A 15,512-nucleotide genomic window follows, 5' to 3' on the forward strand; every position below is an offset into this window, starting at 1 on the left:
ACTTGCAGCACACCCTCTTATACTTCATCACAGACCGAATTTGAAGCAGCTAGTCCGATGAGTGTGCCTACCTCGTGGAAGAGAGCATCCAGGTAACTCTCTCTCTCCTTGATGTGCCGCAGTGTTTGAAGCTCAGATTCCAGGTCATCAACTTTGAGCCCGAGTTCCTTGAGCAGCCAATATCTGGTGCATCAGGAACTACAATGGGGTCCATCAGCTCCCACATCATGCAGCTACAGCACATCACCCAATCCTGCATCTGCTGTAATTTAGCGACTTTTTAGTTAACCACTACAAATGCCTTATCTGCTACTTACCTGTGCCTCCTCGCCAAAGCCTCATGTTTCCACTCCTACACTGGTCCCCTCACACAATGGCCGCTTTGATTTGACCCTGCTTTACGTTTATTTACTGCTGTTAACGAATCGCAAATCGACTGGTTCGCCGCTAATGCACCGATCCCTGTGAAGCTCTCCTTTTTTCAAACCTCTTCTCCCTGATGTGTGCGAAGCTCTCTCTCTTTGAATTGAATGGTCCATTGCTAATGTCTCGGCCCAAAACCATAAGACATAGCAGCAGAATTAGGCTGTTCAGCCCATTGAGTCCTCTCCACCATTTCCTCATGGCTGATTGGCTCCCATTCAACCCCATACACCTGCCCTCTCACCAACTTCCCCTTTAAATATACCCATGGACTTGGCCTCCACTGCAGTTTGTGGCAGAACATTCCACAGATTAACCACTTTGGCTAAAATCTACTTCTTACTTCTGTTCTAAAAGGTGACCCCTCAACTTTAAGGCTGTGCTCTAGTTCTGGATATCCTCACCAGAGAAAACATCCTCTCCACATCCACCCTATCCTAGTCCTTTCAACAGCTGGTAGGTTTCAGTGAGATCCCCACGCATTCTTCTAAATTCCAGTGAGTACAGGCCCAAAGCTGCCAAACACTCCTCACGTGTTAACCCCTTCACTCCCAAAATCATTCTCATGAATCTCCTCTGGACTCTCAATTGACAACACATCCTTTCTGATATGGGGCCCAAAACTGTTGACAAATCTCCAAGTGCGGCCTGATCAGTGTCTTATAAAACTTCAGCATTATCTCCTTGTTTTTATATTCTGTTCCCCTTAAAGTAAGAGCATTTGCCTTTTTTACCACAGGCTCAACCTATAAATTAACCTCTGGAAGTCTTGCACAAGGACTCCTAAGTTCTTTTGCACCTCTGATGCTTGAATTTTCTCCCCATTTAGATAATAGTCGGCACTATTGTCCCTCTTAACAAAATACATCATACATTTCCCAACACTGTACTCCATCTGCCATTTGTCTAAGTCCTGCTGCAATAGCATTGCTTCCTCAGCACTACCTACACTTCCACCTATCTTCATATTATCCACAAACTTTGCCACAAAGCCATCAATTCCACTATCTAAATCACTGACAAACAATGGGAAAAGTAGTGGTCCTAATACTGGCCTCCGAGGAACACCACTAGTCACTGGGGTTAAAAAAAAGAAAATGCCCCTCTTATTCCCACTCACTGCCTCTGACCTGTCAGACATTCCTCTATTTCCTGCAACCATAGGATTTTATCTCGTCAAGCAGCCTCACATGAGGCATCTTATTAAAAGCCTTCTGAAAATCCAAGTAAATGACATCCACTACTTCTCCTTTGTCCACCCTGCTTGTTACTTCCTCAAAGTATTCTAACAGATTTGTCAGGCAAGATTTTCCTTCACAGAAACCAGGCTGACTTCAACTTATTTTATCATTCGTACCTCAACACCTCATCTTTAATAACCTGTTCCCAACCACTGAGGTTAGGTTAACTGGCCTATAATTTCCTCTCTTTTGCCTTCCTCCCTTCTTAAAGAGTGGAAACACTGTTTATTCATTTCCATAGATGCTACCTGACCTGCTGAGTTCCTCCAGCATTTTGTGTGTGTGTCACTCTGGATTGGCAGCACCTGCAGATTTTCTTGGGTTTAAGTATTTATCCCCTTTGTAATTACTATGTTAACTTTCCTCATGTGCAATATACCTCAACAACTCGCCGAATTGTTGATGTGGATTATCAGAGGATCACCTTTCAGTAAATTCATAAGAATAAATAACCCCTTCCTCTGTAAGGTCCAACAGTATGGTAGATTTTAAACAGAGCAAACCACAATGAAGACAAAAGAGCATTCAGGGCAGGTCAGAGAAATGGTAATAGAGAAGCACAAATGTGGGGAAGGGTTCAAGACCATCTCAAAGGCACTGAGCACGCCTCAGGGCTCAGTACAGTCTGTCATGGAAAAAGTGGAAAACATACGAAACTACAGCCACACTGCCTAGGTCAGGCCGTCTGTCTAAACTGAGTCACTGGAGAAGAATGACACTTGTAAGAGGGACAACTGTGATGCCCACACTCTGAGTGAGATGCAGAAGTCAGTAGCTGCAACTACAGATGATGTTCATGGCTCCACAATATCCAAGGCCTTGCACAACAAGGGTACTTATGGAAGAGTGGTCAGGAAGAAGCCCTAGCTTTTAAAAAAACATATCTTTGCCCGTAAGGGCTTGGCAAAGTGTCATTTTGAAGATATTGTAAAGATGTGGATGAAGTTCATGTGGTCAGATGAGACTAAAGTGGAATGTGTGGTGCAAATCTAATACTGTGCACCAGCAAGGTAGCACAATCTCTAACTGTAAAATATGGTGGAGGTAGCATCATTCTATGGGTATGCTCTTCAGCAGCAGGTATTGGAAATCTGGTCAGGATTGATGAGAAGATGAATGCTGCTAAATACAGAGATTCTGGATAAAACCTGCAAGCCTCTGCCAGAAAACAAATTGGGAGAAAGTTCACCTTTCAGCAGGACACCGACTCTGAACCATGGAGTGGCTTCAAATGAAGAAAATTGATGTCCTTCAGTGGCCCATTCAGAGTCCTGACCTTAACCTGATCAAACATCTCTGGCAAAACTTCAAGATTACTGTCCATCACTGCTCTCCAACTAACCTGGCACAACTCGAGTCATTTTGTAAGGACAAATGGTCAAATTTTGCTCTGACACATTGTGTAAAGCTAATAGACTCATCCAGAAAGACTACTGTTGTGGCGACCCACTTTCTACACAAGCGAACCGGCTCACAAAATAGCCCGCACTCGGGGAGAGACTTTTGTAATGCACCTCTGATGTCATTTCCGCCCGGAGAGGGCTGGAAGGGAACTGTTTAAAAGCCAGCGCCGCGAAGTTTAAATAAACTAGTCTCGAGTGCGACTTACAGGCTGCATGTCGTTATTTCTAGCTGTGTGTGTAGTACATCGCTACATTGGTGACCCCGACAGTCCAAACGGGATTTGGACCAAAGACGATCGACTCTTCTTCATCTGTTCACACAGTTTCGCTAAAACTGCCAACTTTCTGGACACTGCGACCACGCATGTGGTTTGACCAAGCAGAAACCCAGTTCCAGATTCGGCAGATATCTTCGGATTCCACACGTTACTATTACGTGGCGAGCTCCCTTGACCAGGAGACAGCCGCACGGGTTGGGGATTTCATACAGTCACCCCCCGAAGAAGGCAAATATGCAGCATTCAAAGCGCTGCTCTTAGAGACCTTTGGCCTCAAGGTGTGAGCGAGGTGCCCGCTTGCTGCACCTGGACGGTTTGGGAGACAGGCCGCCGTCAGCATTAATGAACGAGATGCTGGCCCTGGCCAAAGGACACAAGCCCTGCCTCATGTTTGAGCAGGCGTTCCTAGAACAACTACCAGAGGACATACATCTGCTGCTGGCCGACGCAGATTTCAGTGACCCCCCAGAAGGTGGTGGCCCGGGCAGACGTGCTGTGGAAAACCAAGAGGGAGAGCGGGGCATCCATCGGACAGATTACCAAGCTACGCGCCCAACAGCAGGTCAGACCAGGCCCGGCAACGGAGCGCACACAACCCAGAGGAAGGAGTGAGGAGGCCAATGAACAGTGGTGTTTCTACCACCAGCGGTGGGGCACAGAAGCCCGCCGTTGTCGCCCACCCTGCAAGTTCCCGGGAAATGCCAGGGCCAGCCGTCGCTAATGGCTACAGCAGCTGGCCACCAGGACAGCCTGCTGTACGTCTGGGACAAACAGTCGGGATGCCGCTTCTTGGTCGACACTGGAGCAGAGATCAGCATCTTACCGCCGACGGGGTATGACACCCGCAACAGGGTGACAGGACCCACCGAGGGCCGCAAACGGCAGCACGATCCGGACCTACGGCACCCGCACAGTGCAGCTACAGTTTGGCGCCAACCGGTTCACATGGGACGTCACACTGGCCGTTGTGGCCCAACCACTCCTGGGGGCGGACTTCTTGCGAGCCCACAGCCTGCTGGTCGACTTGCAAGGGAAAAGACTGGTCCATGCCAAGACTTTCCAGACGTTCTCCCTGGGTGAAGCCAAGTTGCCAGCCCCACACCTGGACTCCATCACGCTGTCTGACAACGAATTCATCAGAATTCACCGCAGTTCACGGCAGCCATGCCCAGACACAGAGTACAGCACCACATTCCGACCCAGGGACCACCCCTCCATGCCCACGCACGAAGGCTCCCCCCGGGACAAGCTCCGCCTGGTGAAGGAGTTCAAGAGGATGGAGGAATTGGGGATCGTACGGTGGTCTGACAGTCCATGGGCCTTCCCCTTGCACATGGTGTCCAAAGCAGCCGGGGGCTGGAGACCTTGCGGTGACTACCGCAGACTGAACGAGACTACAACTCCAGACCGCTACCCCGTGCCGCACATAAAGGACTTTGCAGCAAACCTGCACGGGGCAAGCATCTTTTCCAAAGTAGACCTCATCCGGGGGTACCATCAAGTTCCGGTACGCCCTGAAGACATCCCCAAAACAGCACTCATCACCCCCGTTCGGCCTGTTCGAATTCCTCCCAATGCCGTTTGGCCTGAAGAATGCCACACAGACGTTCCAGCAGCTAATGGACACGGTGGGACACGACCTGGACTTTGCGTTCGTCTATTTAGACGACATCCTCATAGTCAGCAGTAGTCGTCAAGTGCATCTGTCCCACCTCCGCCATCTCTACTCCTGCCTGAGTGACTTGGGCCTCACGATCAACCCGGCCAAATGTCAGTTCGGACTCGACACCATTGACTTCCTGGGCCACAGGATTACCAAAGATGGGGCAACACCTCTGCCTGCCAAAGTAGACATGATCCGCCACTCGCCCAGCCCAACACAGTCAAAGGCCTGCAGGAGTTCGTTGGTATGGTGAACTTCCACCACCGCTTCCTCCCCTCAGCAGCCCGTATCATGCGCCCTTTGTTCACCCTGATGTCGGGTAAAGGCAAGGGCATTACTTGGGACGAAGAGGCCGCGGCTGCTTTCGTTAAAGCCAAGGAAGCCTTAGCAGATGCCGCGATGCTGGTGCACCCCAGAACGGACGTTCCAACCGCCCTCACAGTGGACACATCCAACACAGCAGTCGGTGGGGTGCTGGAGCAACTCATTGAGGGGCACTGGCAACCCCTGACGTTCTTCAGCAGGCACCTACGGCCACCCAAACTCAAGTACAGTGCCTTCGACCGGGAGCTGTTGGCCCTATATCTGGCAATTCGGCATTTCAGGTACTTCTTAGAAGGCACCACGTTCACGGACCACAAACCATTGATCTTCGCATTCACGAAGGTGTCCGATCACTGGTCGGCCCGCCAGCAGCGACATCTGTCCTACATCTCCCAGCACACGATGAACATCCAGCACGTTTCGGGAAAGGACATCGTCCTGGCAGACGCACTCTCCAGACCAGCTATTCAGGCCCTGTCCCAGGGGGTGGACTGTGCAGCACTGGCGGAGGTGCAGCAGGCAGACGATGAGATGCCTGGCTACAGGACTGCAGTTTTGGGTTTGCAGCTGCAAGACTTCCTCGTAGGCCAAGGTGAGAGGACCCTCCTGTGTGACGTGGCTACCGGCCAACCTCGCCCCATTGCCCCGACAGCGGCAAGTTTTCAACTCCTTAGACGGCTTGGCACACCCATCTATCAGGGCAACCGTCCAGATGGTCTCCAGCAAGTTCGTCTGGCACGGACTTCACAAACAGGTCAGCAAATGCGCCAAAACGTGCACTCAGTGCCAAACAGCCAAGGTGCAGTGGCACACCAAAGACCCGCCGCAGCAGTTCGAACCCACCCGCCGGAGGTTCGACCACATTCATGTGGATATCGTGGGGCCCCTGCCAGTGTCACGAGGAGCGCAGTACCTCCTAACTACGCTAGACCGGTTCACGAGATGGCCAGAGGCGGTCCTGCTCAACGGCATCACCACCGATTCCTGCGCCCGAGCGCAAATGGCAAACTGGGTAGCACGCTTCGGGATACCGGCCCACATTACCTCTGACAGAGGCGCCCGGTTCACCCCCAGCCTGTGGTCGGCTGTGGCCAGCCTGTTGGGAACACAATTACACCACACAACTGCCTACCACCCACAGTCGAACGGACTAGTGGAACGCTTCCACCGTCACTTAAAGTCGGCTCTCATGGCCCACCTGAAAGGGCCTAACTGGGTGGACGAGCTTCCCTGGGTCCTGCTTGGAATCTGCGCAGCACCCAAAGAGGATCTGCACACCTCGTCGGCCGAGCTGGTGTACAGCACACCTGTGATCATCCAGAGGAAGAACCCGCAGCAGTCCTGGACAGACTACGCCAAAGGCTCGGCAACCTGGCCCCCATACCAACTTCGCAGCACGGACAGACCCCGACCTGCGTACCTAAAGACCTGCTGAACTGTAAGTTTGTATTCGCACAAAGGGGCGCACACCAGGCACCACTACAGCGGCCGTACGAGGGGCCGTTCAAGGTGATCAGTAACAACGGGTCCACGTACGTTCTGGACGTTGGGGGGTAAGAGGAGGTTTTCACGGTGGACCGACTCAAACCGGCCCATGTGGACTTGGCGCAGTCGGTCGAGGTTCAGGCACCACGGCGCAGAGGCAGACCACCCAAACAGAGACTGATCCAGACTGTGGTCATTGGGGGTGCATTGCCGGTTCTGGGGGTGTTATGTGGCGACCCACTTTCTACACAAGCAAACCGGCTCACAAAATAGCCTGCACGCGGGGAGAGACTTTTGTAATGCACCTCTGACGTCATTTCCTCCCGGAGAGGGCTGGAAGGGAACTGCTTAAAACCCAGTGCCGCGAAGTTTGAATAAACGAGTCTCGAGTGCGACTCACAGGCTGCGTGTTGTTATTTCTAGCTCTGTGTGTAGCACATCGCTACACTGTCTTGTAAAAGATTTGCAAGGTGGTTCACTAAGTACTGAGCAAAGGGGGATGAATACTTTTGAACTGCTGGCATTTCAATTTTTGAATTTTTAGTTTTTCATGCTTTACAATGTTCTCGTTTTTGAGCTCTACTGTGAAAAAAGAAGCACGTGATTCACAAATAAATGCTCTCAGATAAAATGATTAAAATCCCTGGCTGCAGTACTTATTTATGTGAACAAAGGGTTGGGGGCTAAATACTTTTACAAGGCACTGTATTTGAGAAAAATAAACACCAAGGCAAGGTGGTTCTGCAATGCTCTGTGGAGAGCAAAGGAGACATAAGGTGTCATGGCCAACCACTGCAAACACAGACCCCAGTTTGTGACACTTACTCACACCACTGGACCCAGACTTCTGAGGTCGAGAGAGTAGAACTGCCCTAGTGCGACGGCTTTTCCACTTTAAAAACTTTACTGTCATGGCTGGACATGATGGACAACCACCACATATCGATAAGTGCATGACTGACCTTTCTTCTGTGGACAGCACTTGCTTTGTGTTCATGTGCACTTTAACCTAGGGATTGCTGGTGTAAACTGGCGTGCTAATCTACAGGCATTCTGAAGATTAGCTGCTTTGTAAACCAAACAAGTCACCACTGAACTTCACTACCCATATCAATATATACTGCTCTTTTCTTGCCTGCTATCGAGCTGCTCCTTACATATCAGCTTAGCCTCACTATTCAAGGGTGTTTAATGTCATTTCCAGTACACAAGTGTAAAGGGGAACAAAATAATTTTATTCTGGATCCAATGCAACACAACAAAGAAAAAGAACAAAATAATAAAAATAGCACAATAAATAAAACACAAGGTTGTTTTGTTGAGGCTTTATAAAGCATTGGTGAGGCCTCACTTGGAGAATTGTGAGCAGTGTTGGGTCCCTTAACGAAGGAAGGATGAACATACATTGGAGAGGGTTCAAAGGAGGTTCACGAAAATGACTCCGGATTGAAAGGTATATCTGAGGTTAACATGATTTATATACCAACTCTGTCCTTGAGCACATCAACAAGTGTGTAGATAGAGTGACATCACAAAGACAAATAAAAGTTTTCCCCAGTCAGAAACCATGGATGAACAGAGAAGTTCGCCTACTGCTCAAAGCCAGAGATTCAGCCTTCGGGTCTGGAGACCGGGAGGCTTACAAGCTCAGCCAGGGCTAACCTGAGGAGGGGAATCCCTCAGGCTAAACACATATACAAACAGAGAATCGAGGAGCACTTCAACTCCTCGGACCCCCGGCTCATATGGCATGTCATACAGGTCATTACAGACTTCAAACCACCTAGTACCGTGCCCCCTTCCAGCTCTGCTTCCCTCCCTGATGAGCTCAATTACTTCTACACTCGCTTTGACCGAGAGAATAAGGAGGTCACCCTCAAAGTGGATCTCCCACCTGGTGAACTGCCTCTCTCACTTTCCACCTCCGATGTTTGCGCCACCCTGAGCAGGGTGAATGTACGGAAGGCAGCTGGTCCGGATGGAATACCTGGCTGTGTACTCAGAGTCTGTGCAGGGCAGTTGGCCAGGGTCTTCACGGACATTTTTAATCTGTCCCTGGCCCAGGCAGATGTCCCCACATGCTCTAAGATCGCCACCATCGTGCCAGTGCCGAAGCATTCCACTGCCACGGGCCTGAATGACTTCCGTCCAGTTGCACTCACCCCCATCATTGCAAAGTGCTTTGAGAGACTGCTTCTATCACATCTGAAATCCTGTCTGCCCTCTACCCTGGACCCCCATCAATTTGCCTATCACACCAACAGGTCAACAGAGGATGCCATTTCCATGGCACTTCACTCTGCCCTGACCCACCTGGACAGCCCCAACTCTTATGTCAGAATGCTGCTCATTGACTTTAGTTCGGCATTCAATACTGTGATCCCCTCCAAGCTGATCACCAAACTTCGCCAGCTTGGTATCAGCGTATTCCTCTGCAATTGGACCTTGGACTTTCTGACTAACAGGCCCCAATCAGTTAAGTTAGACAACCTCTCCTCCTCCACTCTCACCCTGAACACCGGCGTTGTCTCAAGGCTGTGTGCTGAGCCCTTTTCTGTACTCCCTTTTCACCTATGAGTGCGTTCCTGTACATGGTTCTAACTCCATAATCAAGTTCACAGATGACACCATGGTGGTTGGTCTGATCAGAGGGGATGACGAGACGGCCTACAGGGACAAGGTCCAGCACCTGGCCTGTGGTGTGCCGACAACAATCTGGCCCTTAACACCCAGAAGACCAAGGAGATCATTGTGGACTTCAGGCATGCCAGGAGTCACACTCACGTCTCCATCTACATCAACGGAGCTGTATCAAGCTTCAAATTCCTTGGTGTCCACATTTCCGAGGATCTCACCTGGTCCCTGAACTCCTCCATCCTGATCAAAAAGGCACAACAGCGCCTTTATTTCCTGCGGAGCATGAAGAAAGCTCACCTCTGTCCCAGGATACTGATGGACTTTTACCACTGTACCATTGACAGCATACTCATCAACTGCATCTCAGTGTGGTATGGCAATTGTCCCGTATTGGACCGCAAAGCACTCCAGCGTGTGGTGAAAACTGCCCACCGGATTATCGGCACCCAATTGCCCACCATTGAGAACATCTACGTAAACGCTGCCTGGGCGGGGTGAAAAGCATTATCAGGGATGCATCTCACCCTAACCATGGACTTTTTACTCTACTCCCATCCGGTAGGCACTACAGCAGCCTCTGCTCCCACACCAGCAGACACAGGAAGAACTTCTTCCCTGAGGCTGTGATACTGTTGAACCTCTCATCACAACGCTAAGCAGTATTGCATCCGTATTGTACTGTCTCAGTACTTCTATATTTGTGCGCTGTAGCACTTCTTTTTAATTCGCAGTTATTTTGTAAATAACACTATTCTTTGCATTTCTGGTCAGATGCTAAATACATTTCATTGGCTTTATATCTATAATCGGCACAATGACAATAAAGTTGAATCTAATCTAATCTAATATGAGGAGCATTTGATGGCTCTGGGCATGTACTCACTGAAATTTAGAAGAATGAGGGGTGACCTCATTGAAACCAATTGAATGCTGAAAGGCATCGATAGACAGGATGTGGAGAAGATATTTCCTACAATGGGGGAAATAGGACCAGAGGACACAGCCTCAGAATAGAGGGATGTCCATTTAGAATGGAGGTGAGGAGGAATTTCTTTAGCCAGAAGGTGGTGAATCTGTGGAATTGATTATCATCAGGTATATTTAATGCAGAGGTTGATAGATTCTTTATTAGTCTGGGCATGAAGGATTATGGGGACAAAACACACTGGGGCTGAGAGGGAAAACTGGATCATGGCAGAGCAGACTCGATGGGCTAAATGGCCTAATTCTGCTCCAATATCTTATGGTCTTATATGTGCCCAAGACTTTTGCACAGTACTATATCCAATGACTTGGCCTCCACAACCATCCACGGCAATGAGTTCCACCAGCTTAGATAATGAAATCCCTCACATTTCCACACTTTAAAACTGCTTCACTCAATGCCCAGCATCTAGAGAAATAATTGCCTTTACAAGGAGTGCAACAAGAAGGCCTTGTTTCACTTCACCTTTCATGGCTTTCAACCATGAGATCTTCCCCTTTGTTTGTTCCTCCATTTAAAAGTCTACAGCACTAACAGCAAGCTTCAGCCCAACCAGCTGAGCTCTGATGCTAGGACAATGTGACAAGATGAAGATTCTGTCTCTAGCTACTGCCTGAATTGGGAAGTAATTCCACCATCTTTCCAGTTGAATGGTTCAGTTCAATGTCCGAATGTATACAGTATACCACCTGAAATTCTTACTCTTCCCAGACATCAACCCTTACCCCACTTGCTCCAGCAGAAGCATCAGCCTCTCACCACATACCATGAAAGAAATAGCAAGGGCCCTGGAGACCAGGATCCCAACACTTTGACATCTCAGACAGGCTCACACTGGGGAGGAGCAGGGTACCCGCTGAATCAATCTCCCAAAACGCTTCAGTTAATCTCTGGTAAATTGGAAAACCCTTGGGAAAGTGATCAAGGAAATGAGTGCGGAGGGCTGGTGAGGGAAGCGGGAGAGAACAAAGCAAAATGGTCCTTTCTTTCATTCCTCTCCCCTTACCAGAGAAGGGAAAATGGAGTGCACGAATAATACACCAGGAAATAAAAACAGACTTGGACGGTTTCAAGAGATACACCAAGGAAAATAGAAGATTAGCAAAAGCTACCTTGGGGCCTTCATGGAGTGAGACAGGATAAATGGAGTAATAAAGAAACAGAGGAATTTAGTACTATGTACCTAACTTCACTGAAAAACTTCTGGAAAGAGTAGAGAACAAAAAAGAAAATGAGATGAAAGATTTTGGAGAAATTAATGAACTGAATGTCTACACAGCTCCAGGCCAACCATCTGTATTACCATACCCACCAAATTTAATGCTGACAAGTGTGAAGTGTAGGACTACCAGGGTAGATTTTACGCCATGAATGGTAGGGCACTGAGGAGTGTGGTACAGCAAACAGATCTGGGAATACAGGTCCATAATTCATTGAAAGTGGCATCACAGGTAGATAGGGTGGTAAAGAAAGCTTTTGGCACATTGGCCTTCAGAAGTCAACATATTGATTACAGGAGATGGGAGGTTACATGGAAGTTGTACAAGATGTAGCTCAGACCCCATTTGGAGTAGTGTGTGCAGTTTTGATCACCTACCTACAGGAAAGATGTAAATAAGGTTGAAAGCAAGCAGGGAAGTTTTACAAGGATGTTGCTGGGTCTGGAGGACCCAAGTTACAAGGAAAGATTGGATAGATTAGGACTTCATTCCCTTGAACAGAAAATCGAAAGGAGATTTGATAGAGGTATATAAAATGATGAGGGGGTATAGGTAGTGTAAATGCAAGCAAGCATTTTCCATTGCGGTTAGGTAGGACAACAAGAGGTCATGGTTTAACGTGAAAGGTCAGAGGTTTTAGGGGAACATATGGGAAAACTTCTTTACTCAGAGGGCCAAGATAGTGTGGAATGAGCTGCCAGTACAAGTGGTGCACACAAGCTCGATTTCATTGTTCAAGATTAGTACAGATGGGTACATGGATGGTAACTGTATGGAAGTCTATGGTCCCAGTGAAGGTCAATGGGACTTGACAGTTTAAATGGTTTGGCATGTAGTAGATGGACCAAAGGACCTGTTTCTGTGCTGTTCCTTTCTATGACTACATCTGCTTTGTGGGATCTTGAGACCAACATCCACACAGATTGTGCAGCCTTCATCTTCAAATCCCTTACATTCCACCCATTGAAAGGAGGTAAATGTGACCTCAGGATCTGAGGGGAAACAAGAACAACTTCAAGATGGCCCCACCAAACAAATTGACTAAAGGTGATTTCACAAAAATCCTGTGAAAAATTCACAAGTGTTTATTTTACTACTTCTTTCAAATGTGTCCACTGCTCAACTGTGTGTGATTAGACCCTGTGAATAACATTTTGGTGGTGTGTTTTTGGGATAAATGAGCGACCTGGTGCTTTACTGTTTCCTAGGGAGTTTGGTGAGGTGTGGAGCAGAGTGTGTGGCTTGCAGGACTGGATGGCTGATGGCAGGTCTGATTGGCTGATTTCAGGACAGCAACCCACGACTGACCCCTTTGTTTCTCTTTGACTGAGGTGTCTAGGGCAAACCCAAAGAATTCGATGCTGAAATATTCTACTTGTTGTCTGGTTTATAGATATTTATAGGTATAGATGTGAAGTGGAGGGTATATTAATTGGCCACATCACAGCCTGGTATGAAAACACCGATGCCCTTAAATTTAAATTTCTACCAAAAGTAGTGGCCCAGTCCATCATGGGTAACACCCTCTCCACCACTGAACACATGTACATGAAACGTTATGTAGAAAGCAGCATCCATCACCAGAGATCCTCACCACCCAGGCCATGCTCTCTTCTCTCTACTGCCATCAGGTCCTTACAAGGTACAAAAGCCCCAGGACTCGCACTACCAGATTCAAGAACAGTTACTAACCCTCAACCATCAGGCTCTTGCATAAAAGGAGATAACTATACTCATTCGCCCACCCATTGATATGTTCCCACAATCAATTATCTCACTTTAAGGACCATCTTATTCTCGTTATTTATTGCTAATAATTTATATTACATTTGCACGGCTTGTTATCTTCTGTGCTCTACTTGAACTTTCAATGATCATGTTATAGCTTCAATTCTATAGATTTGTTGAGTATGTTCGCAGGAGAACGAATCTCAAGGTTGTGGTGACATATATATACTCTGATAACAAAACTTTGACTACTTTGACCAGCGGCCATACCCTCCCTCCTCCCTTCCCCATGCCTCTGCCCTGTCGGTTCACCAACAGCAGCGACCACCTGCTCTCACCTCCGCAGTGTCGGCGCCCACTTGCTCTGACTCGTGGATGAGGGCGACACTCCTGCCACTGCTCTGTACGGCCCGCCGGGCACTGCTCAGCGCCTGCTGCCTCAGGTAGTTCTGCCGCTCCGCCGCGTCGCTCCAACCCTCCTCCCGAGCCGCCCCGCCGAACCCCCGGCCCTGGGCCTCGTCGTCCTCATCATCCTCAGCGAAGGGGTTGTGGCGACTCGGATAGGCCGACATGTTCCGTTCTCTCACAGCCAGACTCAACAACGGATAGAGGCCATGGATTGTCACGGGACCCAGAGTCAGCTGACCCGTTCCGATACCCCGCCCCTCGACCGTCACCTGACCTCCGTCCGCTTCCCCCGCCCCTTTCTGCTGGACGTCACCGCACTCCTGACTCCTCCCACTCCTTGCAACACACACAAAATGTTGGCGGAATCAGGCAGCATCTATGGAAAGCAGTGCAGTCGACGTCTCGGGTAGAAGTCCATCCTCAGGACAGTCCTCCCACTACTACCCGCCGACTTCACTGCCCTCTAAACTAAAGCTCCATACGGGGGCGGCCTTGATTGTCACTGGCAGCGTACATTATCACATGATCTCAATTTACGAAAATATCACAATCAGGTTTGATATCACTAGCTTATGTCGTGAAGCGTTGTTTTTGCGGCAACAGTACACTGCAATACCAATATCACCTTTTTTGATCTCTAATATTCTGATTATTTTCAATTCTCTTTGATCGCTTACCAATACCTTTGCTCTGCTGATTTCCAATTACATCAGCTTTTTGATGCCTGATCAAGATCTCATCTCTTTTCATTCTCTGTTCAATTCTGATTCATCTGTCCAATCCACTAGTCCTGTTTTGAACATTTTAAAAATTTCATTGTAACCTACAGAAATTATTTATGTGTGCACTGTACTGCTGTCACAAATAAACAAATTTTCAAGAATTCTGCCAGTGACAACTAACCTGATTCTGATTCTAACTGATCTAAAAATATTTTCACTTCTTTTAGAGTTGAACTTAATTTCATACTCTTAAGGCCTCAATGCTTCATCTCCTCTGATTATGATCAATGTCTTAATATTTTTGATATCTGATCAAGAGAAGGAAACTAGAGGTCCATGAGCCAGTCCTCATCAGAGGTGGAGAGGGTCAACAACTTTAAAAATGTCAGTGTGATCTGATTCCTAAATGGACATTGAACTCTTGGACACTACCTCACTTCTTTTTAATATACAGTATTTCTGTTTTTTGCACTTTCTTTAATCTATTCAATATATGTATACTGTAATTGATTTATTTATTATTATTTTATTTTATTTATTATTTTTCTGTATTATGTATTGCATTGAATTGCTGCTGCTAAGTTAACAAATTTCACATCACATGCTGGTGGTAATAAACCTGATTCTGATTCTGATTGTTTTAAAGGACCTGTCTTGGACCCAGCACTAAAGTGTAATTACAAAGAAACTTCCTTAGGAGTTTGTGGAGATTCGGCATGACATCTAAAACTTCAACGAACTTCTATAGATGTGTAGTGCACAGTGTATTGACTGGCTGCATCACAGCCTGCTATGGAAACACCATTGCCCTTGAATGGGAAATCCTACATAAAGTAGTGGATACGGCCCAGTTCCTCTATGAGGTAAAGGCTTCCCACCATTGAGCACATCTACAAGGGTTGATTGATAAGTTCATGGCCTAAGGTAGAAGGAGATGAGTTATACAGCTCTCGTTACATGCACATGCAGCTCAGCTCTTTGAGTGAAAATGCAGA

The 15,512-nt window shown here is 47.9% G+C and overlaps 1 protein-coding gene across 1 annotated transcript in view; it reads right to left on the minus strand.

The window, feature by feature from the left end:
- snap29 (synaptosome associated protein 29) overlaps nt 1-14,063 on the minus strand; it is a 54,366-nt gene extending 40,303 nt beyond the window's left edge. Inside the window, exon 1 of the mRNA XM_072240886.1 lies at nt 13,726-14,063. Coding sequence (XP_072096987.1) covers nt 13,726-13,959 — 234 coding nt within the window. The 5' untranslated portion in view covers nt 13,960-14,063. The remainder of the gene's footprint in view (nt 1-13,725) is intronic.
- Between the last annotated feature and the right edge of the window lie 1,449 nt (nt 14,064-15,512).

The sequence above is a fragment of the Mobula birostris genome, chromosome 22 (assembly GCF_030028105.1).
Source record: "Mobula birostris isolate sMobBir1 chromosome 22, sMobBir1.hap1, whole genome shotgun sequence".
Taxonomy (NCBI): domain Eukaryota; kingdom Metazoa; phylum Chordata; class Chondrichthyes; order Myliobatiformes; family Myliobatidae; genus Mobula; species Mobula birostris.